General features: G+C 46.7%; 1 protein-coding gene across 1 annotated transcript in view; it reads left to right on the forward strand.

Annotated features, from left to right (window-relative positions):
- The window catches only part of APPL1 (adaptor protein, phosphotyrosine interacting with PH domain and leucine zipper 1), a 215,734-nt gene extending 196,575 nt beyond the window's left edge, over window positions 1-19,159 (forward strand). Inside the window, exons 17-22 of the mRNA XM_063940852.1 lie at window positions 14,571-14,745; window positions 15,127-15,163; window positions 15,940-16,086; window positions 16,983-17,033; window positions 17,128-17,217; window positions 18,183-19,159. Of these exons, the coding sequence (XP_063796922.1) occupies window positions 14,571-14,745; window positions 15,127-15,163; window positions 15,940-16,086; window positions 16,983-17,033; window positions 17,128-17,217; window positions 18,183-18,332 (650 nt within the window). The 3' untranslated portion in view covers window positions 18,333-19,159. The remainder of the gene's footprint in view (window positions 1-14,570; window positions 14,746-15,126; window positions 15,164-15,939; window positions 16,087-16,982; window positions 17,034-17,127; window positions 17,218-18,182) is intronic.
- The last annotated feature ends 5,787 nt before the right edge of the window (window positions 19,160-24,946 follow it).

The following is a 24,946-nucleotide window of genomic DNA, read 5'->3' on the forward strand; positions in this document are numbered from 1 at the left end:
ATATACACACATACTGGTGTTATACTGCGGCCAGCGATCGCCTCAGCCTGGATGTGCAGAGCTAGGGTGGCTTGGTCGGATTCCCTGACTAAAAATATTGATACCCTTGACAGGGACAGTATTTTATTGACTATAGAGCATTTCTATATATGCGAGATGCACAGAGGGATATTTGCACTCTGGCATCATGAATAAACGCGATGTCCATAACTGCCAGAAGATGTTATGGACACGACAGTGGTCAGGTGATGCAGATTCCAAACGGCACAGTATGGCCGTATAAAGGAAGAGGACTTGTTTGGGGTCGGTCCATCGGACCTGGTGGTCACGGCAACTGCTGGAAAATCCACCGTTTTTTACCCTAAGTCACATCTCTGCAGAAAAAGACACCGTCTTTTCAGCCTCAGTCCTCTCGTCCCTATAAGATCATATCTGCCCAGGGATAGAGGAAAGGGAAGAAGACTGCAACAGGCAGCCTATTCCCAGGAACAGAAGCGTTCCACCGCGTCTGACAAGTTCTCAGCATGGCGCTGAGACCGTACAGGACCCCTGGATCCTACAAGTAGTATCCCGGGGGTACAGATGGGAATGTCGAGACGTTTCCCCTTCGCAGGCTCCTGAAGTCTGCTTTACCAAGTCTCCCTCCGACAAGGAGGTAGTATGGGAAAAAATTCACAAGCTGTGTTCCCAGCAGGTGACAATTAAATTACCCCTCCTACTACAGAAAAGGGGTATTATTCCACACTATATTGTGGTACTGAAGCCAGAAGGCTAGGTGAGACTTATTCTAAAAAAATTTTTTTGAACACTTACAAAGGTTCAAATTAAGATGAAGTCACTCAGAGCAGTGATAACGAACCAGGAAGAAGGGGACTATATAGTGTCCCGGGACATCAGGGATGCTTACCTCTATGTCCCAAATTTGCCCTTCTCACTAAGGGTACCTCAGGTTCGTGGTGCAGAACTGTCACTATCAGTTTCAGACGCTGCCGTTTGGATTGTCCACGGCACCCCGGGGTCTTTACCAAGGTAATGGCCGAATTGATGATTCTTCTTCGAAGAAAAGGCGTCTTAATTATCCCTTACTTGGACGATCTCCTGATAGGGGCATAGTCCAGGGAACAGTTGGAGGTCGGAGTAGCACTATCTCGGATACTGCTACAATCAGCACGGGTGGATTCTAAATATTCCAAAATCGCAGCTGATCCCGACGACACGTCTGCTGTGCCTAGGGATGATTCTGGACACAGTCCAGAAAAAGGTGTTTCTCCCGGAAGAGAAAGCCAGGGAGTTATCCGAGCAAGTCAGGAACCTCCTAAAAACAGTGCATCATTGCACAAGGGTCCTGGTAAAAATGGTGGCTTCCTACGAAGCAATTCCATTCGGCAGATTTCACGTAAGAACTTTTCAGTGGGATCTGCTGGACAAATGGTCCGGATCGCATCTTCAGATGCATCAGCGGATAACCCAATATCCAAGGGTGTCTCTCCTGTGGTGGTTATAGAGTGCTCATCTTCTAGAGGGCCGCAGATTCGGCATTCAGGATTGGATGCTGGTAACCACGGAGCCCAGCCTGAGAGGCTGGGGAGCAGTCACACAAGGGAAAAATTTCCAGGGAGTGTGATCAAGTATGGAGACTTTTCTCCACATAAATATACTGGAGCTAAGGGTAAATTTATGATGCTCTAAGCTTAGCAAGACCTCTGCTTCAAGGTCAGCCGGTATTGATCCAGTGGGAAAAACATCACGGCAGTCGCCCACGTAAACAGACAGGGCGACACAAGAAGCAGGAGGGCAATGGCAGAAACTGCAAGGACTTTTCGCTGGGCGGAAAATCATGTGATAACACTGTCAGCAGTTTTGCATCCCGGGAATGGAAACTGGGAAGCAGACTTCCTCAGCACGACCTCCACCCGGGAGAGTGGAAACTTCATTGAGAAGTTTTTTCCACATGATTGTAAACCGTTGGGAAATACCAAAGGTGGACATGATGGCGTCCCGTCTGAACAAAAAACGGGACAGGTATTGCGCCAGGTCAAGGGACCCTCAGGCAATAGATGTGGACGTTCTGGTAACACCGTGGGTGTACCAGTCGGTGTATGTGTTCCCTCCTCTGCTTCTCATACCTAAGGTGCTGAGAATTATAAGACGTAGAGGAGTAAGAACTATACTCATGGCTCCGGATTGGCCAAGAAGGACTTGGTACCCGGAACTTCAAGAGATGCTTACAGAGGTCTTATGGCCTCTGCCACTAAGAAGGGACTTGCTTCAGCAAGTACCATGTCTGTTCCAAGACTTACCGCAGCTGCGTTTGTCGGCATGGCGATGGAAAGCCGGATCCTAAGGGAAAAAAGGCATTCCGGAAGAGGTCATTCCTACCCTGGTCAAAGCCAGAAAGGAGGTGACCGCACAACATTATCACCACGTGTGGCGAAAATTTGTTGCGTGGTGTGAGGCCAGGAAGGCCCCACAAAGAAATTTCAACTCGGTCGTTTCCTGCATTTCCTGCAAACAGGAGTGTCTATGGGCCTCAAATTGGGGTCCATTAAGGTTCAAATTCGGCCCTGTAAATTTTCTTCCAGAAAGAATTGGCTTCAGTTCCTGAAGTCCAGAAGTTTGTCAAGGGAGTATTGCATATACAAACCCCTTTTTTGTGCCTCCAGTGGCACTGTGGGATCTCAACGTAGTTCTGGGATTTCTCAAATCACATTGGTTTAAAACCAGTCAAATATGTGGATTTGCAGCATCTCACATAAAAAGTGACCATGCTCTTGGCCCTGGCCTGGACCAGGCGAGTGTCAAATTGGTGGTTTTTTCTCAAAAAAGCCCATATCTGTTTGTCCATTCGGACAGGGCAGAGCTGCGGACTCGTCCCCAGTTCTCTCCCTAAGGTGGTGTCAGTGTTTCACCTGAACCAGCTTATTGTGGTGCCTTGCACCTACTAGGGACTTGGAGGACTCCAAGTTGCTAGAAGTTGTCAGGGCCCTGAAAATATATTCCAGGACAGCTGGAGTCAGAAAATCTGACTCGCTGTTTATACTGTATGCACCCAACAAGTTGGGTGCGCCTGCTTCTAAGCAGTCGATTGCTCGTTGGATTTGTAACACAATTCAACTTGCACATTCTGAGGCAGGCCTGCCACAGTCTAAATCGGTTAAGGCCCATTCCACAAGGAAGGTGGGCTCATCTTGGGCGGCTGCCCGAGAGGTCTCGGCATTACAACTCTGCCGAGCAGCTACGTGGTCAGGGGAGAACACGTTTGTAAAATTCTACAAATTTGATATCCTGGCAAAAGAGGACCTGGAGTTCTCTCATTCGGTGCTGCAGAGTCATCCGCACTCTCCCGCCCGTTTGGGAGCTTTGGTATAATCCCCATGGTCCTTTCAGGAACCCCAGCATCCACTAGGACGATAGAGAAAATAAGAATTTACTTACCGATAATTCTATTTCTCGGAGTCCGTAGTGGATGCTGGGCGCCCATCCCAAGTGCGGATTATCTGCAATACTTGTACATAGTTACAAAAATCGGGTTATTATTGTTGTGAGCCATCTTTTCAGAGGCTCCGCTGTTATCATACTGTTAACTGGGTTTAGATCACAAGTTGTACGGTGTGATTGGTGTGGCTGGTATGAGTCTTACCCGGGATTCAAAATTCCTCCCTTATTGTGTACGCTCGTCCGGGCACAGTACCTAACTGGCTTGGAGGAGGGTCATAGGGGGAGGAGCCAGTGCACACCACCTGATCCTAAAGCTTTACTTTTTGTGCCCTGTCTCCTGCGGAGCCGCTATTCCCCATGGTCCTTTCAGGAACCCCAGCATCCACTACGGACTCCGAGAAATAGAATTATCGGTAAGTAAATTCTTATTTTAGATGCCTCCTGGGCTGCAAAAGGTATTGAAGCATGGGTTCAGGCATTAGAGGAAGAGCTGCCCGAGGATATTTCTGACAATGCCAGACAATACCTGTCTAATATTACCACCGCCACCTATTACATTCAGGAGGCATCCTCTGAGGCGGGATCATTGGCAGCCAAGGCGTCAACCACGTCTGTCCTAGCTCGCCGCATACTGTGGTTGAGGTCGTGGAAAGTGGACCTAGACTCCAAAATGACCTTGGAGGTACTCCCCTTCACTGGGGACATTTTGTTTGGGGAAGACCAAAATAAAATTGTGTCTGAATTGACAAACCGCTTAGACGGCTTTTCTCCCAACCACTAATCCTTCTGCACAGAAGGCAAAAGGTACCACTTTTCGTTCCTTTCAGCCTCAAGCGAAAGCAAAGGACATACACGAGACAATCTTGTGCTCCCAAAACCACTAAACCCCATGTAAAACAATCCTGGGCAGCTCGTCAGCCTGCTTCCCAGGTTGGGAGGCCGACTTCTACAGTTCGCACAGGTCTGGTTAAAGACTACTTCAGCCGCATGGGTACTGGAAGTTGTCCCTCACGGGTATGCTTGTCCTTAAAGAGACGTCCCCCTCAACAGTTATGCACCACGGTTCTCCCTTTGGATCCATTAAAGGCGCAAGCTCTACAAGCGGTTGTGAGTTTTCTCCTGAGTACAGGAGTAGTTGTGCTGGTACCTCAGTCCCAGAGAGGCAGAGGTTGCTATTCGACCCTGTTTCTCAACCTCAAATCTCTGAACAAGTTTGTGAGAGTGTCCAGGTTTCATATGGAAACGTTGCGCTCAATTGTGCTGGCTATGGAACCCGGAGACTATATGGTATCCCTGGATATGCAGGATGCATATTCCTGTTACCATGTCTCATCAGCAGTTCCTGCGGTTTGCTATTAGCAACTCTCAATACCAATTCCAGGCTCTGCCATATGGACTGGCTACGGCTCCTCGGATCTTCACCAAGGTCATGGCCGTGATGACGGCACATCTCCATCGCCAGGGAATCGGAATCCTGCCGTACTTGGGCAACCTGCTAATTATGGCGAATTCCTACCAAGTCCTCCTCAGTCATCTGCAACTGACAGTCACCTTCCTGCAAGCCTATGGGTGGCTTATCAGTTGGAAGAAATCCTCGCTTGTCCCAGCTCAGAGCATGGCTCAAAGACTGTTCCTATCTCTAGTTCCTGAAGCTTCAGGACAGGATAAGACACTTAATTTGTCGATACACTCGGCGATACTTGGCCTGATGGTGTCTGCCTTCGACATGGTAGAGTACGCTCCATTTCATTCCTGCCCTCTACAACGGTTGATCCTTTCCAAGTGGGACGGCATGCCTCATCGGATCAGATCTCACATGATGTTTTTAACTCCGGTGGTTTGTCTGTCGCTGACCTGGTGACTCCAGGACCAGCAGTTGAGCAGGGGCCGTCCTTTCTGGATCCCCAACTCTGTACTACTGACTACAGACGCCAGTCTGATGGGATGGGGAGCGGTGTTGGAGCAACACTCTTTTCAAGGTGGTTGAACCAAGGAGGAATCACTCCTCCCAATAAATATTCTGGATCTGAGGGCAGTGTTCAAAGTTGCTCTGCCTTTAGTACGGAAACAGGCCTTTTCAAGTACGGTCAGACAATGCCACCACGGTGGCATATATAAACCATCAAGGCAGCACTCGAAGCTTAATAAAAACCACAGAGAGAAGCGCTGTCACTAAAGTATTAATATATTTTATTAAAAATGACCTTATTCATATATAAAAATTATGAGAAAACCTAAACATCCTGTGACTTTAAAAAATCTTTTAGCAGCAACACATCAAAACATGTAACAATTTGTATTCCTCACTAAGGTCTCCTTTGGAACAATGTATCAATCTACCCTTTATATAATGTATAGTAACTCTTGTGATTAACAGGAATTCCTTAGAGTAAGCTCCACGCGTGGGCTGATTGAAACACTTGAAACCATATATTGGTAGAGGGTTTAAAAGTTCATCCGTGATGTATATAGGGATTATTCACATTGATGTCATCCGCTCCATTATTTGTGAAATCCCTATTTAGCTCTTATTTCTCAATAATGCCGTCCAGAATTGATCAGCTTTTCTTATGAAGCTTATAATTGCACAATAACAGATTAAGCATGTGACGCTATTTTGGAGTCTGTTATTATACTTAACCCAACTTATGCAATGGGCAACAATTGTGTTATGTCCGTAGGGCGCCGGCTGCCCGCTCTGGGACACTGCAATAGAATGTGCAGGGCTTGTGAGAAATAATAGATAAAACGCTCACAGTCTCATTCAGATCGGCATAAAAATTCAAAGACTATAATGCTCTCTCACCACTTTCCATCAAGCTTCACCTGGAGCATACTGCTAGCTGTCATAAGCTGAATCTCCGTTTGGTGCGGTGAGCCAAATGCCGAACAGATGCTGGGTGCACTCGAAGCTGCATGGTAATGATGGAGGTGTCAAAAATCCTTTGTTGGGCGGAACACCATCTGCCAGCCATATCGGCAGTGTTCATTCTGGGCGTCCTAAACGAGGAAGCAGACTTCCTCAGTCGCCAGGACGTACACGCCGGAGAGTGGAGTCTTCATCCAGAAGTCTTTCAACTCCTTGTGGACAGGTGGGACCTACCGAACGTAGACCACATGGCGTCTTGACATAATCACAAGGTTCCAGTCTTCGGATCTCGGACCAGGGATCCTCAAGCCGCGGTAGTGGACGCACTGGCAATTCCATGGAACTTTTGGCTGCCCTACGTGTTACCTCCAGGGTCACTCCTGCCCCGGGTTCTATGGAAGTTCAAACAAGAAGACGGAATGCTGCTTGTAGTCGCTCCAGCATGGCCCAGATGGCATTGGTTTTCAGACCTGCAGGGTCTGTTGACAGGGCATCCCCTTCTACTTCCTCAGCGACCAGACCTTCTCGTACAGGAAACCTCGTGTCTACCCAGACCTGGCCATGCTGGCTTTGACGGCGTGGCTCTTGAAGCATCACTCCTGAGGGCCAAAGGATTTTCAGAGGCGGTTATTCAAACTATGTTGAAGGCCCGTAAACCGGCCTCTGCCCGTATATATAACGGTCTGGAATTCTTACTTCACTTGGTGTGCTGATAAAAAAAAATGCAATGCCTATAAATTCAGAACTTCCAGAATTCTGGCTATTCTGCTAAGAGGCCTGGACTTAGGCCTTCATCTGGTCTCCCTCAAGGTTCACATATCTGCCTTGTCAGTGTGGTTTCAGAGAAAAATTACGTCTATACCTGACGTTCATACTTTCACTCGGGTTGTCCTACGGATTCAGCCTACTTATGTCCCTCCTGTGGCTCCATTGGATCTGTCTGTTGTACTGAATGCCCTGCAAGAGTCTCCATTTGAACCTCTTGAATCAGTGGACCTTAAATGGCTCATGGTGAAGGTCCTGTTCTTGCTGGCTATTGCCTCTGCAAGACGTGTGTCGGACTTGGGCGCCTTGTCCTGTCGTTCACTCTTTCTGGTATTTCACCGTGACTGGGCGGTTCTACGAACTCGACCAGGTTATTTGCCTAAGGTGGTGTCATCTTTTTACCTTAATCAAGAGATTGTGGTTCCGGCCTTTCTCTCTTCAGACTTTTCTTCCAAAGAGTGTTCTTTGGATGTGGTAAGGGCTCGCCGTATGTATGTGAAAAGGACGGACTTCCCTATCAGGAGGGCAGATACCCTTTCTCTAACGTCCTAAGTGGATGCTGGGACTCCGTAAGGACCATGGGGAATAGCGGCTCCGCAGGAGACAGGGCACAAAATAAAAGCTTGAGATATCAGGTGGTGTGCACTGGCTCCTCCCCCTATGACCCTCCTCCAAGCCAGTTAGATTTTTGTGCCCGGCCGAGAAGGGTGCAAACTAGGTAGCTCTCCAGAGCTGCTTAGAATAAAAGTTTAGTTAGGTTTTTTTATTTTCAGTGAGTCCTGCTGGCAACAGGCTCACTGCATCGTGGGACTAAGGGGAGAAGAAGCGAACTCACCTGAGTGCAGAGTGGATTGGGCTTCTTAGGCTACTGGACGTTAGCTCCAGAGGGACGATCACAGGTTCAGCCTGGATGGGTCACCGGAGCCGCGCCGCCGTCCCCCTTACAGAGCCAGAAGAGACGAAGGTCCGGTGAAAGCGGCGGCAGAAGACATCCTGTCTTCAAGACTAAGGTAGCGCACAGCACCGCAGCTGTGCGCCATTGCTCTCAGCACACTTCACACTCCGGTCACTGAGGGTGCAGGGCGCTGGGGGGGAGCGCCCTGAGACGCAATATAACACACATATACCTTAGCTGGCAAAAGGAATACATCACATATAGCTCCAGGGCTATATGGATGTATTTTTTCCCCTGCCATTTTACACAAAAAAGCGGGAGTTAAGGACGTCGTGAAGGGGCGGGGCCTATCTCCTCAGCACACTGGCGCCATTATTCCCTCACAGCTCCGCTGGAAGGACGGCTCCCTGATTCTCCCCTGCAGTACTGCATCTGATTCAGGGTAAAAAAGAGAAGGGGGGGCATTTTGGCAGAAAATAACTAGATTAACAGCAGCTATAAGGGATTAACACTTATATAAGGTTATCCCTGTATATATATAGCGCTGGGTGTGTGCTGGCAGACTCTCCCTCTGTCTCTCCAAAGGGCTAAGTGGGGTCCTGTCCTCTATCAGAGCATTCCCGGTGTGTGTGCTGTGTGTCGGTACGCGTGTGTCGACATGTATGAGGAGGAAAATGAGGTGGAGGCGGAGCAGTTGCCTGTGTTAGTGATGTCACCCCCTAGGGAGTCGACACCTGACTGGATGATTGTGTTTAAGCAATTAAGTGATAATGTCAGCAATTTACAAAAAACTGTTGACGACATGAGAAAGCCGGCAAATCAATTAGTGCCTGTTCAGGCGTCTCAGACACCCTCAGGGGCCCTAAAACGGCCGCTACCTCAGTGGGTCCAGATCCAGATACAGATACAGATCCAGATACAGATACGGATCCAGATACAGATACTGAATCTAGTGTCGACGGTGACGAGACAAACGTAATGTCCAGTAGGGCCACACGTTACATGATCACGGCAATGAAAGAGGCATTGAACCTTTCTGACACTACAAATACCTCAAAGGCGGGTATTATGTGGGGTGTGAAAAAACTGCCAATAGTTTTTCCTGAGTCTGAGGAAATAAATGAGGTGTGTGATAAAGCGTGGGTTTCCCCCGATAAAAAACAGCTAATTTCTAATAAGTTATTAGCACTATACCCTTTCCCGCCAGAGGTTAGGGCACGGTGGGAAACACCCCCTAGGGTAGATAAGGCGCTCACACGTTTATCTAAACAAGTAGCGTTACCGTCCCCTGATACGGCCACCCTCAAAGAACCAGCTGATAGGAGGCTGGAAAATATCCTGAAAAGTATATACACACATACTGGTGTTATACTGCGACCAGCAATCGCATCAGCCTGGATGTGCAGTGCTGGAGTCGCATGGGCGGATTCCCTGACTGAGAATATTGATACCCTGGATAGGGACAATATTCTGTTAACTATAGAACATTTAAAGGATGCATTGCTATATATGCGTGATGCGCAGAGGGATATTTGTACCCTGGCATCAAGAGTAAGCGCAATGTCCATCTCTGCCAGAAGAGCATTATGGACCAGACAGTGGTCAGGGGACGCAGATTCCAAACGGCACATGGAAGTATTGCCGTATAAGGGGGAGGAGTTATTTGGGGCTGGTCTAACAGACCTGGTGGCCACGGCAACGGCTGGAAAATCCACCTTTTTACCCCAGGTTACTTCACATCAACAGAAAAAGACACAGTCTTTTCAAACTCAGTCCTTTCGTTCCCATAAGTACAAGCGAGCAAAAGGTCACTCTTTTCTGCCCAAGGGCAGAGGAAGAGGAAAAAGGCAGCACCAGGCAGCCGCTTCCCAGGAGCAGAAGCCCTCCCCTGCTTCTGCCAAGTCTTCAGCATGACGCTGGGGCTTTACAAGCAGACTCAGACACGGTGGGGGCCCGTCTCAAGTATTTCAACGCGCAGTGGGCTCACTCGCAAGTGGATCCCTGGATTCTACAGGTAGTATCACAGGGGTACAAACTGGAATTCGAGGCGTTTCCTCCTCATCGGTTCCTGAAGTCTGCTTTACCAAAGTCTCCCTCCGACAGGGAGGCAGTTCTGGAAGCCATTCACAAGCTGTACTCCCAGCAGGTGATAATCAAGGTACCCCTCTTACAACAGGGGAAGGGGTATTATTCCACACTATTTGTGGTACCGAAGCCGGACGGCTCGGTGAGACCAATATTAAATCTAAAATCTTTGAACACTTACATAAAAAGGTTCAAATTCAAGATGGAGTCACTCAGAGCGGTGATAGCGAACCTGGAAGAGGGGGACTATATGGTGTCGCTGGACATCAAGGATGCTTATCTCCACGTCCCAATATATCCTTCTCACCAAGGGTACCTCAGGTTTGTAGTACAAAACTGTCATTATCAGTTTCAGACGCTGCCGTTTGGATTGTCCACGGCGCCTCGGGTCTTTACCAAGGTAATGGCCGAAATGATGATTCTTCTACGAAGAAAAGGCATCTTAATTATCCCTTACTTGGACGATCTCCTGATAAGGGCAAGAACCAAGGAACAGTTAGAAGTCGGAGTGGCACTATCTCAGGTAGTGCTAAGTCAGCACGGATGGATTCTAAATATTCCAAAATCGCAGCTGATTCCAACGACACGTCTACTGTTCTTAGGAATGATTCTGGACACAGTCCAGAAGAAGGTGTTTCTCCCGGAGGAGAAGGCCAGGGAGTTATCCGAGCTAGTCAGGAACCTCCTAAAACCAGGACAGGTCTCAGTGCATCAGTGCACAAGGGTCCTGGGAAAAATGGTGGCTTTTTACGAAGCGATTCCATTCGGAAGATTCCATGCAAGAACTTTTCAGTGGGATCTACTGGGAAAATGGTCCGGATCGCATCTTCAGATGCATCAACGGATAACCCTGTCGCCAAGGACAAGGGTGTCTCTCCTGTGGTGGCTTCAGAGGGCTCATCTACTAGAGGGCCGCAGATTTGGCATTCAGGATTGGATCCTGGTAACCACGGATGCCAGCCTGAGAGGCTGGGGAGCAGTCACACAGGGAAGGAATTTCCAGGGCTTGTGGTCAAGCATGGAAACATCTCTTCATATAAACATTCTAGAACTAAGGGCCATTTACAATGCCTTAATTCAAGCAAAACCTCTGCTTCAGGGTCAGGCGGTGTTGATCCAGTCGGACAACATCACGTCAGTCGCCCACATAAACAGACAGGGCGGCACGAGAAGCAGGAGGGCAATGGCAGAAACTGCAAGGATTCTTCGCTGGGCGGAAAATCATGTGATAGCACTGTCAGCAGTGTTCATTCCGGGAGTGGACAACTGGGAAGCAGACTTCTTCAGCAGACACGACCTTCACCCGGGAGAGTGGGGACTTCACCCAGAAGTCTTCCACCAAATTGTAAACCGTTGGGAAAGACCAAAGGTGGACATGATGGCGTCACGCCTAAACAAAAAACTGGACAGATATTACGCCAGGTCAAGGGACCCTCAGGCAATAGCAGTGGACGCTCTGGTAACGCCGTGGGTGTACCAGTCAGTGTATGTATTCCCTCCTCTGCCCCTCATACCGAAAGTATTGAGAATCATAAGAAGGAGAGGAGTAAGAACTATACTCGTGGTTCCGGATTGGCCAAGAAGGTCTTGGTACCCGGAACTTCAAGAGAGGCTCACGGACGAACCGTGGCCTCTACCTCTAAGACAGGACCTGCTACTGCAGGGGCCTTGTCTGTTCCAAGACTTACCGCGGCTGCGTTTGACGGCATGGCGGTTGAACGCCGGATCCTGAAGGACAAGGGCATTCCAGAAGAAGTCATCCCTACTCTGGTAAAAGCCAGAAAGGAAGTAACCGCAAAACATTATCACCGCATTTGGCGTAAATATGTTGCGTGGTGTGAGGCCAAGAAGGCCCCTACACAGGAATTTCAACTGGGTCGTTTCTTGCATTTCCTGCAAACAGGACTGTCTATGGGCCTAAAATTAGGGTCCATTAAGGTTCAAATTTCGGCCCTGTCGATATTCTTCCAGAAAGAACTGGCTTCAGTACCTGAAGTTCAGACATTTGTGAAAGGGGTGTTGCACATACAGCCTCCTTTTGTGCCTCCAGTGGCACCTTGGGATCTCAATGTTGTGTTGAGATTTCTAAAATCACACTGGTTTGAACCATTGTCTACGGTAGATTTAAAATATCTCACGTGGAAGGTGTCGATGCTGTTGGCCTTGGCTTCAGCTAGGCGTGTGTCAGAATTGGCGGCTTTATCATGTAAAAGCCCTTACCTAAATTTTCATTCTGACAGGGCGGAATTGAGGACTCGTCCTCAATTTCTACCTAAGGTGGTTTCTGCATTTCACATGAACCAACCTATTGTGGTACCTGCGGCTACTAGGGACTTAGAGGACTCTAAGTTGCTGGACGTTGTCAGGGCCTTGAAAATATATGTTTCCAGGACGGCTGGAGTCAGGAAAACTGACTCGCTGTTTATCCTGTATGCACCCAACAAGCTGGGTGCTCCTGCTTCAAAGCAGACGATTGCTCGTTGGATTTGTAGTACAATTCAGCTTGCACATTCCGTGGCAGGATTGCCACAGCCAAAATCAGTAAAAGCCCATTCCACAAGGAAAGTGGGCTCATCTTGGGCGGCTGCCCGAGGGGTCTCGGCTTTACAACTTTGCCGAGCAGCTACTTGGTCAGGGGCAAACACGTTTGCTAAATTCTACAAATTTGATACCCTGGCTGAGGAGGACCTGGAGTTCTCTCATTCGGTGCTGCAGAGTCATCCGCACTCTCCCGCCCGTTTGGGAGCTTTGGTATAATCCCCATGGTCCTTACGGAGTCCCAGCATCCACTTAGGACGTTAGAGAAAATAAGATTTTACTTACCGATAAATCTATTTCTCGTAGTCCGTAGTGGATGCTGGGCGCCCATCCCTAGTGCGGATTGTCTGCAATACTTGTATATAGTTATTGTTACAAAAAATTCGGGTTATTATTGTTGAGCCGTCCTTTCAGAGGCTCCTTTAAATTTATCATACTGTTAACTGGGCTCAGATCACGAGTTGTACGGTGTGATTGGTGTGGCTGGTATGAGTCTTACCCGGGATTCAATATCCTTCCTTATTATGTACGCTCGTCCGGGCACAGTATCCTAACTGGCTTGGAGGAGGGTCATAGGGGGAGGAGCCAGTGCACACCACCTGATATCTCAAGCTTTTATTTTGTGCCCTGTCTCCTGCGGAGCCGCTATTCCCCATGGTCCTTACGGAGTCCCAGCATCCACTACGGACTACGAGAAATAGATTTATCGGTAAGTAAAATCTTATTTTTTGTCCTGTTTGGTTTCCACAAATGTGGCTGGCCTGCGAATAAGCAAACCTTGGCCAGATGGATTGCACAAGCTTATGCACAGGCTGGACTCCCAGCTCCTGCTGCTATTAAAGCTTATTCTACTCTGTCTGTTGGACCTTCTTGGGCGGCCCGCCGTGGCGCATCTGCAGAACAATTGTGCAAGGCGGCCTCCGTGAACACATTTCTTAGGTTCTATGCCTTTGTTACCTTCGCCTCCCAGGTTGCGTCCTTTGGATGACGGATTCTCACATCTGCTAAGGCACTTCTCCTCCCTTGAGGAACTGCTTTAGGACATCCCCGATGTCTTCTCTGTGGAAACCAATGTAACCTGCTTCAGAAAAGGAGAGTTATTGTAGACTTACCATGGTTAACTCTCTTTCTGCGAGGTACATTGGGTTACACAGGGGGCCCACCCTGACGCACCTAGCTTCTTTGGGTTGTATGGCAATAGCCGCTGGTATCTTCTCCTGTCATGAGAATGTGGTTCTATGTAATTAACATCTGCCTTCTCTCTTGCCTGCTCCTGCTGGTTAATGAAACTGTGCTCTCAGTGCCTGGAGGCGGGGTTATAAAGGAGGCCCCAATGCATCCTGGGACAGCTAAAGCTTTAGCCTGTTGGTGCCTCTGGATCAAGATCCACTCTACACCCCAATGTTTTCCCTGTGGAACCCAATGTACCTCGCAGAAAGAGAGTTAACCATGGTAAGTCTACCATAGCTCTCCTTTTACTTTTGACCTCAATGTTATCCATAATGTATCACTGTGCCAGCAGTGCTGACAGCTGGTAGAGCAGTGTGCTACTGGAAGTAAGACGGGCAGTGGGCCGTGTGTAATGTGTAAGCATCTGATTGGCCAGGAGCTGATACCAATCGAGTTGTAATATTTGCTTGCTGCAGGCACCCCATCCTAATACAGGCTCAGTCTATCATGTCATTCAGCTGTAATCTCTTCTAGTTGTCGGACATGGTTTGCAAGTGTTATGGAAGTCCTGTGGGACCATCATTGAATAAATTGTCCCATCCAGTAAGAAGTGGCTGGCTTCAGTGGAGGTGGGGTGCCAGACAAGGTCATCCCAAGTACCAGACGAAGCAATCGGCTGTAATATTTAATTACAGTTTTTAGTGTGACTGAATGTTCATGAGGGCTATGACCTTTTAAAACCATGCGATAAGTTATTATATACCATTTCAATATCAGTGTTTGATCATTTCAATTCATCTCATGCTTTAGATTCAATCCTTCACCAGCTGTTTATTGTACGGTTCCTTGGGTCCATGGAAGTGAAAGTAGATGACAATCCAGAAGTTGTATATGAAACAATGCGCCAAATCTTAGCTGCGCGTGCAATACACAATATCTTCCGGATGACGGAGTCCCATCTCCTAGTGACCTGCGACTGTTTAAAGTAAGTGGTTTACCTTTATGATCCTATTTGTGTCTTCATGTCCCGCAGTTAAAGCTTCATCCCCCTCAAAGACACTCTGGTATTTCATACACTACCTTATACTCTGTGATCCCTTTTATAAAATGTCTTCCTGTATAACACTTAGGTGTTGCTGTATCAAACACTGAAAAGAGTGGAGATGTGGACCAGTGGAGAAGTTGCCCACAGCAACCAATCCTCATGCTATGAAATAATAGGTTGAAGCTGATTGGTGCTATGGGCAACTTCTCCACTGGTCCACTTCTTCACCGATTGGCGTTTGGTTGTATTCCCATGGTTATGGGAGCACGGACATAAGAGCTCTCCTGTAACACAGGCTCTTTCCCAACCATTTATTTCCAGGTTGATTGATCCACAGACACAGGTGACAAGGCTGAGGGTGAGTGTTACGAATGTACTTGAGGCTAAATCTCTTATATAGGTAGTAATTAAATACATTTTAAATTGGTAGAGTTGATCTGGAAAATGTATTTGTGTGGTAGCACTTGGGCACAGATTTTCTTTATTTGAGTAAAACTTATGTAGTTCAGTCTCAGAGAGAATACCTGTAAATGTATTGCTTTGTAAAGCCAGTGAAGTATTCCGCCATTACACATGGTATTATGCCCACTGGGTTTATCAGCTCCTAAAAGCTCTCAGTATGGCTGCTCCCACTTGTATTAAGTGTACCAGTCACCTGCACACAGAGGCGGTAGCCCTTTGGTGGGCTGCATGAATATTTATGAGCATGCAAACAGTCAATTGACTCGGACAGAGAGGCAAATATACTAAGCCTTGGAGAGAGATAAAGTACCAGCCAATCCGCTCCTGCTATTTTTCAAACACAAATTGTAACATGGCAGTTAGGAGCTGATTAGCTGGTACTTTATCTCTTTCCACTTTATCACTCTCCAAAGCATAATACATCTTCCCCACAGTGACATATCTGAGTCCAAAAAAGTAATGGAGTCGCTGCTTTAAAATGATTGGTTTGTCTTACGGCATGTTTGCTTATGGTGTGTGTATGTTGCTGGTGCACTGAAATACAAAAATAAACAGGGTTCTTCTGGTGTAGAATTACTTAGGAGTATGTCAAACATTCATCTGAAGTTGTATGTATATTGTACACGACATGTTTCACTGATCCTAAATACTTTGTTATTCTCTTGTCTTTAGTTCCCTTTACTGAACGTGGTTTTGTACGCTACACATCAGGAAAACAAGCGGCTCTTTGGGTTTGTCCTCCGTACGGCAGGAGGGCGTGCAGAGGGTCGCCCTGTTTCTGTGTGCTACATATTTGAGTCCAACAACGAGGGAGAAAAGGTACACTTATTACATTACATTGTTAACCAGTGTCCCCATTCCTCACGGTGCACCAACATTGGAATCTTACAGGATTCCGCTACAAATAAAGCTACCATCCGTAGTTGACCATAAAACCGTCACATTCTATGAATTCCCAAATAATTCCACCAATCTCAAGGTGCTTCCACTACAGCTTCATAAATACATGAATCAATGATATTGTTTAGTAAGTTCAGTTTTTACATATATTTCAAAACTGAATGAAATTTCAATACAAATTTTTTACATTTTTGGTTTAGTAGTGACCCATGTGTATATGCACATACAGTATATATTAGAACTATGGGGGTCATTCCGAGTTGATCGCTAGCTAAAAATGTTCGCTGCGCAGCGATGATGCAAAAAAGGCACTTCTGCGTATGCGGCGCACGCGCGACGTACTTTCACAACGGGCGTTGCATTTTTACACAAGGTCTAGCGAAGCTTTTCAGTTGCATTGGCAGCCGCAGAGTGATTGACAGGAAGAGGGCGTTTCTGGGTGTCAACTGACCGTTTTCAGGGAGTGCTTGAAGAAACACAGGCGTGCCAGGAAAAACGCAGGCGTGGCTGACTGAACGCAGGGCGTGCTTGTGACGTCAAATCCGGAATTAAACAGTCTGAAGTGAGCGCAAGCTAGGAGTAGGTCTGGAGCTACTCTGAAACTGCACAATTTTTATTTTGTAGCCGCTCTGCGATCCTTTCGTTCGCACTTCTGCTCAGCTAAAATACACTCCCAGAGGGCGGCGGCTTAGCGTTTGCACGACTGCTAAAAACTGCTAGCGAGCGATCAACTCGGAATGACCCCCTATGTAGATTTGAGTGCTTGGATATGTGAGATACAAATCAGATCTAATCTTCTTACCCTGTGTTAACAGATTTGTGATTCCGTTGGCTTGGCCAAACAGATTGCCCTCCACGCCGAACTAGTAAGTGCACCTGTGACTACTTGAGACATGTAATCCTGACCTTGTATGTAACCTCTCTTACAAGCCCCGCGTCATTGTGTCTACTCTCTTCTAGGATCGAAGAGCTTCAGAAAAACAAAAGGAAATTGAAAAAGTAAAAGAGAAACAAGAGAAAGAAATCAGTAAACAGAAACAGATAGAAAAGGTGACTTAGACATGATGTTGATCTGACATTTGTCAGTAAATCAAATTCTGTATAGATTAAAGGTCTGATTGTGAGTCATGGCCTGTATCAATGTCAGACGCAGTTGAAAGTTTATTTTTGTTTCCAATTGTGTTCGTATAGATTTCAGATGGACGCAAAAGTGTATTGAAATGTATTCCTGGTGGGTGACTGTGTGGTGGCTATTCAGACGCTGAGATGTTCCGTCTGATGGGTGTGTTGTGAGAATTTTGTGGGCATGCCGCTGAAATGTTTGCATACACAGACGCTTAATTGCTTACTGTGCAGGCCATACGCTGACGGAGCATGTGATCATATCATAGGGATGCTGCCACTTTCCATGGTGCAGCCAATGACGGCTCTGAAGATGCACCATGCATGATAGCGTCTGGAGACGCTCAATGTGGGTGTCTCAGTACTAGCACTTTCATATGCCTGGATGTACTCCAGGGAAGGGTTCCTAGTGGTATTAGCATAATGTCGCAGATGTGCGACCGGCAAAAGATGCGCACAGACACGCTGCTGCGCCTGATTCAGAATCGGGCCTCTTAGCCGTTGGTACTAATATATTTGCTTGAAATATAATTTATAAGTTGCCATGAAACTGCATTATTCAGTAATCACCATGCAAGCCCCTTTCCAAAGCAAAACAATTTTGTTGACACAGACCTTTATTAAAACTGGGGTACAGTGGAAACAGCACCAATAGATTTTTCTGGGGTTTTTATTTTATGTCTTCCTTGTGCTGTATTTATACGAAATGCCAAACAAAGCTTCTTATGGAATTATTTATTGCATCTTAATTTCCGCCTAAGCCATACCTCATTCCAGAGGCAGAATTTATGAGGAAAAAAAGTCACCAGTTGTATCATCCAGTATAAATGTCGTATGTGAATGTTTACAAATGCTGTAACATATGTCTGACAGAATGTTCTTTGCTTTTTAAGGATTTGGAGGAGCAGAGCAGGTTAATAGCAGCTTCCAGCAGAGTTGGCCAAACCGGCACAGATGGACAGTTTGTAGTCCTCAGCGCCAGCCAATCAGAGGACAGCGACCTCGGCGAGGATGGGAAAAAGAAACGCGAGTCCGAAGCATGAAGTTGGGAAGAAGCAGAGACTTCTCACTTTGTCAATGCACATTTTATGGCACAATAAGCATGCAAGACGGATATAAACCAGAGCTCTTTTTTATAATTGTAATTATTCTGAAGGATTTTTAATGAATATATGCGGTCATGCATTATTTTCCATTAAAATCAGCAAATTTTCCATGTGAACAGCTCATGGGGGTGATTTTAGTACAGAGTGATGTCTGATTTTTATTTCATTGTGCACTGAATTTCCCGTGAAATCCTCAGAAATAAGACTATGGACTTTCCTGTACATCTTGGGTTCTCCGTGTATTTGGTTTCCCGGCTCCTTAGATTTGTCTCTGAGAAAATATGTTTATTCCAACTTTATACTTCTCCAACGTTGACCTGGCTTTCTTTATGTGTTTTGTTTTTCCTGTATAGATCATCACGTCATAAATAATGCGAAACTAATGCCTCATGGATGAACATGTATTCTCCAGAAATTGTAGCATTATTCTATTGTCTAGATATTGTGACAACATCGCTTAAAACGGTGTAACACTACTAACAGCTTACTAGTAACTTTCCAGGAAGGGCATGCAACAAACGTGGCTACTAATATTTCCAGGTCGGTCACTTTGATGATTGTGAAGAGGCATAAAAATTTCACGTTCACAGAAAGCCATCTGAATAAAATGTTGTAAAGTCCCGGTCAGAGGAGGCATCCTAGGTACAACTCTAACGTGATGCCCCAAAACATGACGAAACCACTCCTTTATAAAGTAACCCACTCTTATATATTCTGTATTCTGGAACATGGGTCTACTTTGCTTCAATTATGAATTGGGGGGGGGGGGGACACATGGCAATCTCATGCTGACATTTAATTCCTAAAAAATGTGTGTATTTTAAATATAACTATGACTTTTCATGACTTCTGGAATTTTCATATACTTTTTGGATTAAGAGGAGTTACTTGTTCTGTGATGTGTGTGATTGGTGGGTTGTATATAACGGAAAGCAGGTCCAGTAAAGAATTTTATAAACAGTGACTTAATAATTAGTGCCTTGTAGTAGATACAAAGTAATATCTAATTAGGAGTTCTATCAATCGCTGGATAAGGGGTGATGTGACCAGCTAAGGTATCGTCCATGCTAGCAATCTCTCTTATTGTATTCTAACCACTGTTGATATAGGCGGGATAGAAATGGGAATAGAACGCGTAATGTTCATTCTGTATTCTGCATCTGTCACAACCTATGCAGTTCCTCTTTCCTGCCTGGGGTTTTGTTCTTTGCTCTGGTACGTCTAGCACACTCTGGTCTGTACCTCAGTGCTTAGATTCAGATCAGAGTGTGCTAGAAGCACCAGAGCAGAGAGTGACACCCATGGCAGGAAATAAGGAATGCATGGGTTATGACAGGTTCTGGGTGCTAGAATGAACACTACATAAAGGGTAGTCACAAGAGACCTCTGCACCAATAGAATAGTCATTTTGGAATACTGAGGGGGATATCAAATTAGCCTGCTTATTGGGAGTTAGCTGAATCTGCTTATTAACTATACAAGAATTGCACTGGGTCCCAGCTCCTGACAGCTTCCGGTGCACTGCTCCACCTCCGCTCCCCAGTCACATAACCGCTCCCCCGTCATGTGACCAGGGGTGTGGAAGATGGTTGCGGGTCAAGTGATGCCCCAGCTTCCCCACCGGGGGTCACAGTGCCGGCTCCCGGGCCGCGGCACCTTTCCTGCAGTCCCAGCCTGCTGCTGGTGCTCTGCGGTTATCGACCAAATCCCCTGGAAACAGACCCGTTTTCTTGAGAAAACGGGTCTGTTTCTACCGAAAACACACAGGTTTCATTGAACCTGTGTGTTTTGGGAGATTAATGTCTTTTTACAGGCGATAGGATAGCCTGTAAATAAAAAAATAGGTGAAACATCAGAAAAAATTGCGAAAAATGTTGTTTCACCTCTAATTGGATACCCCCCTAAGAGATCCTCTTCACGTGGACAGATGTTAAATGTCCTCTAAGCTTGTGTGCCATCAATTAACTTTATTAAATTGTATACTGTATTTCAGCCATTTTATTGGCACCAACGATCAATAATGTCTCTTAAATAATTGATATTATATATGGAAGTACGGTTTGGACTAGAATCTGCTTATTAACTATAAAAGAATTGTGACCGAATCGTGTTATGTTCATGATTAGTATGTGGAACGTAACAAGCACTTTATGTATGTGTAGATATGTTATTTGAAGTGTTTTACAGCTGTAGACTGCATTCTTCTGTATTGCAGTGCACATCACTGTATTGCATTTTGTATGCCTTTGTCTGTATACATACTGTATATCATAATTATAGATGCCTTCCAAGTTCCAAGCTCTAACACCCACTATATTTCTCCTTGTAACTTGTGAAGCTGCATCTGATAACCTTGTGCATTTATTTTGTTATGCAATAATTCTATTTATTATGATCATCTTTTTGTCCCCAGATTTATGTTCTCTGAACCAACAGTAAATAAATTGTGTCTAGGTCAACGAAGTGGAATTCTTCCCCTCTAATTTTACTCATTTGAGCACTTTAATTCAGATATGTTTCTTTTCTGACTGCACCATAATCCATCTTAAAGAGATTCATGGTTTGAAGACCATTTTTCATGTAGAATTATTATTATTGTGTTTTATTTAAGTTCAAGGGTCACCACCGGCCTCTGGAGTAGTTATGATGATTGATGGGTTTGTTCTTTCTACTTTTTTTTTCTGACACAGGACACAAAGCATACCCTTGCACCAACATTGCTAAGTCTCAATCCTTTATGCATCGGTAAGCCACTCACCCGCACCTGATTGGCACGCCATGCTCTCCAGTAGGGTTGGGCAACAATGGTTATCAACCATCCTGCTCTACTGTTGGTGGTTTCATGTCATTGATAATCACCAATGGCCATACATACTCTGGAGTCATAAGACCCCTTGGGCAAGTTATTTCAGGCACTGTGCCACTGCAAGGCTCATATGAGCCCCTTGCATCCTGAGATCAGCTGAAGCTTATACCGGGGAACTGAATCTTCAGTGCCACCCCCATCCTAGGAGGAGAAAGCCTCTGACAAGTTTGGGAGAGGGTCCCCTGTGATGGTCTACTCCAAACCTCTAAAAGAAACACACATGCAAGCAACCAAACATACAAAACAAATGTGAATAGATCAGGTGTGGGGGGAAATTGTGCATTAAAACAAATAATGCCATAGCAAATGAGCAACTCTACCAAGCAAGTGACTTCCAGTACTCACAGTTTACAATAAGTGGCTTTTCTTGGAAAGCCAGTAACTATATTTGCATGTGGTCATCAGGGAGCAGCTTAAAACTCTCCTTAACCTCCATCATTGTTTCATTGACAATTGGGATAGGAACATTCATGCCCGCTACATACTAACTATAGGTTGGGATGACGTTAAAATGCCGGCTGTCGGGACCTGGCGTTCAGGATACCGACGCAGACAATGCTATCAGCTGGAATTCCGGCACACCAGGGCTATTCCCACTCATGGGTGTCCACGACTCCTATAGAGTGGGAATAGATCCTGTGGTGAGCGCAGCACACCTGCAAGGGAACTCTTAGCGCTCACTCCACTGCCAGCATTCTGGCGGGAGGGGATGTCGCTGTCAGAATATTGACAGCCGGCATACCGTCTGCCGGGATAACGTATGTAATCCTGTACGTTTATACGTCCCATTTCTCTAACGTCCCAGTGGATGCTGGGGACTCCGTAAGGACCATGGGGAATAGACGGGCTCCGCAGGAGACTGGGCACTCTAAAGAAAGATTTAGTACTACCTGGTGTGCACTGGCTCCTCCCTCTATGCCCCTCCTCCAGACCTCAGTTAGAATCTGTGCCCGGCCAGAGCTGGGTGCTTTTAGTGAGCTCTCCTGAGCTTGCTAATAAGAAAGTATTTTATTTAGGTTTTTTTATTTTCAGAGAGCTTCTGCTGGCAACAGACTCACTGCTACGTGGGACTGAGGGGAGAGAAGCAAACCTACTAACTGCGGCTAGGTTGCGCTTCTTAGGCTACTGGACACCATTAGCTCCAGAGGGATCGAACACAGGACCTGACCTTGTCGTCCGTTCCCGGAGCCACGCCGCCGTCCCCCTCGCAGAGCCAGAAGTCAAAAGCCGGCAGAAGCAAGAAGACATCGAAATCGGCGGCAGAAGACTCCTGTCTTCACATGAGGTAGCGCACAGCACTGCAGCTGTGCGCCATTGCGCCCACACTACCCACACACTCCGGTCACTGTAGGGCGCAGGGGGGGGCGCCCTGGGCAGCAATTAGGATACCTCTTGGCAAAAAGACACATATATACAGCTGGGCACTGTATATATGTACGAGCCCCCGCCATTTTATTACACAGACCCGGGACTGAAGCCCGCCGCTGAGGGGGCGGGGCCTTCTTCCTCAGCACTAACCAGCGCCATTTTCTTTTCACAGCTCCGCTGAGTGGAAGCTCCCCAGGCTCTCCCCTGCAGTATCAAGGTAGAAAAAGGGTAAAAAGAGACATAAATTTAGGCGCAAAATTATCATAAACAGCAGCTACTGGGTAAACACTAAGTTACTGTGTAATCCCTGGGTTATATAGCGCTGGGGTGTGTGTTGGCATACTCTCTCTCTGTCTCCCCAAAAGGCCTTGTGGGGTCCTGTCCTCAATTAGAGCATTCCCTGTGTGTTTGCGGTGTGTCGGTACGTTTGTGTCGACATGTTTGACGAGGACGGTTACGTGGAGGCAGAACAAGTGCAAGTGACTGTGGTGACGGCGCCGACACCTGATTGGATGGATATGTGGAAGGTGTTAAATGATAATGTAAGCTCCTTGCATAAAAGGTTGGATAATCAGTCAGGGTCTCGACCCGTGTCTGATTCTGCAGCTCAGAGGCCGTCAGGGACTCAAAAGCGCCCACTATCCCAGTTGGTTGACACAGATGTCGACACGGATTCTAACTCCAGTGTCAATGACGATGAGGCAAAGTTGCAGCCTAAAATTACTAAAGCCATCCGATACATGATTATAGCAATGAAGGATGTATTGCACATACCGGAGGAAAACCCTGTCCCTGACAAAAGGGTATATATGTATGGGGAGAAAAAGCAAGAGGTGACTTTTCCCCCTTCACATGAGTTAAATGAATTATGTGAAAAAGCATGGGATTCCCCCGATAAGAAAGTGCTGATTTCCAAAAGGTTACTTATGGCGTACCCTTTCCCGCCAACGGACAGGATGCGCTGGGAATCCTCCCCTAGGGTAGATAAAGCTCTGACACGCTTATCTAAAAAGGTGGCCCTGCCGTCACAGGACACGGCCGCCCTTAAGGATCCTGCAGATAGGAAGCAGGAAAGTATCCTGAAGTCTGTTTATGCACACTCAAGTACTATACTGAGGCCGGCTATTGCGTCGGCCTGGATGTGTAGTGCTGTAGCAGCGTGGACAGATAATCTGTCTGAGGAAATGGATATCTTAGACAAGGATACCATTTTACTGACCCTGGGGCATATAAAAGACGCTGTCCTATATATGAGGGATGACCAGAGGGACATTTGCCTACTGGGCTCTAGAATAAATGCAATGTCAATTTCTGCCAGAAGGGTCCTGTGGACTCGGCAATGGACAGGTGATGCCGACTCAAAAAAGCACATGGAGGTTTTACCTTATACGGGTGAGGAATTGTTTGGGGACGGTCTCTCGGACCTAGTTTCCACAGCTACGGCTGGGAAGTAAAACTTTTTGCCATATATTCCCTCACAGCCTAAGAAAGCACCGTATTACCAAATGCAGTCCTTTCGATCACAGAGAAGCAAGAATGTCAGAGGTGCGTCCTTTCTGGCCAGAGGCAGGGGTAGAGGAAAGAAGCTGCACAACACAGCTAGTTCCCAGGAACAGAAGTCCTCCCTGGCTTCCACTAAATCCACCGCATGACGCTGGGGCTCCACAGGAGCCAGGAGCAGTGGGGGCGCGTCTCCGAAATTTCAGCCACCAGTGGGTTCGCTCACAGGTGGATCCCTGGGCTATACAGATTGTGTCTCAGGGATACAAGCTGGAATTCGAAGTGATGCCCCCTCACCGTTACCTCAAATCGGCCCTGCCAGCTTCCCCCATAGAAAGGGAAGTAGTGTTAGCGGCAATTCACAAGTTATATCTCCAGCAGGTGGTGGTAAAGGTTCCCCTCCTTCAACAAGGAAGAGGATACTATTCCACAATGTTTGTGGTACCGAAACCGGACGGTTCGGTCAGACCCATATTGAATTTAAAATCCCTGAACATTTATCTGAAAAGATTCAAGTTCAAAATGGAATCGCTCAGAGCGGTCATTGCAAGCCTGGAAGAGGGGGATTTTATGGTGTCTCTGGACATCAAGGATGCGTACTTGCATGTCCCCATTTATCCACCTCATCAGGAGTACCTCAGGTTTGTGGTACAGGACTGTCATTACCAATTCCAGACGTTGCCGTTTGGCCTGTCCACGGCACCGAGAATATTTACCAAGGTGATGGCGGAAATGATGGTGCTCCTTCGGAAGCAAGGGGTTACGATTATCCCATACTTGGACGATCTCCTCATAAAGGCGAGGTCCAGGGAGCGGT

The sequence above is a fragment of the Pseudophryne corroboree genome, chromosome 9 (genome assembly GCF_028390025.1).
Source record: "Pseudophryne corroboree isolate aPseCor3 chromosome 9, aPseCor3.hap2, whole genome shotgun sequence".
In the NCBI taxonomy this organism is placed as follows: Eukaryota; Metazoa; Chordata; class Amphibia; order Anura; family Myobatrachidae; genus Pseudophryne; species Pseudophryne corroboree.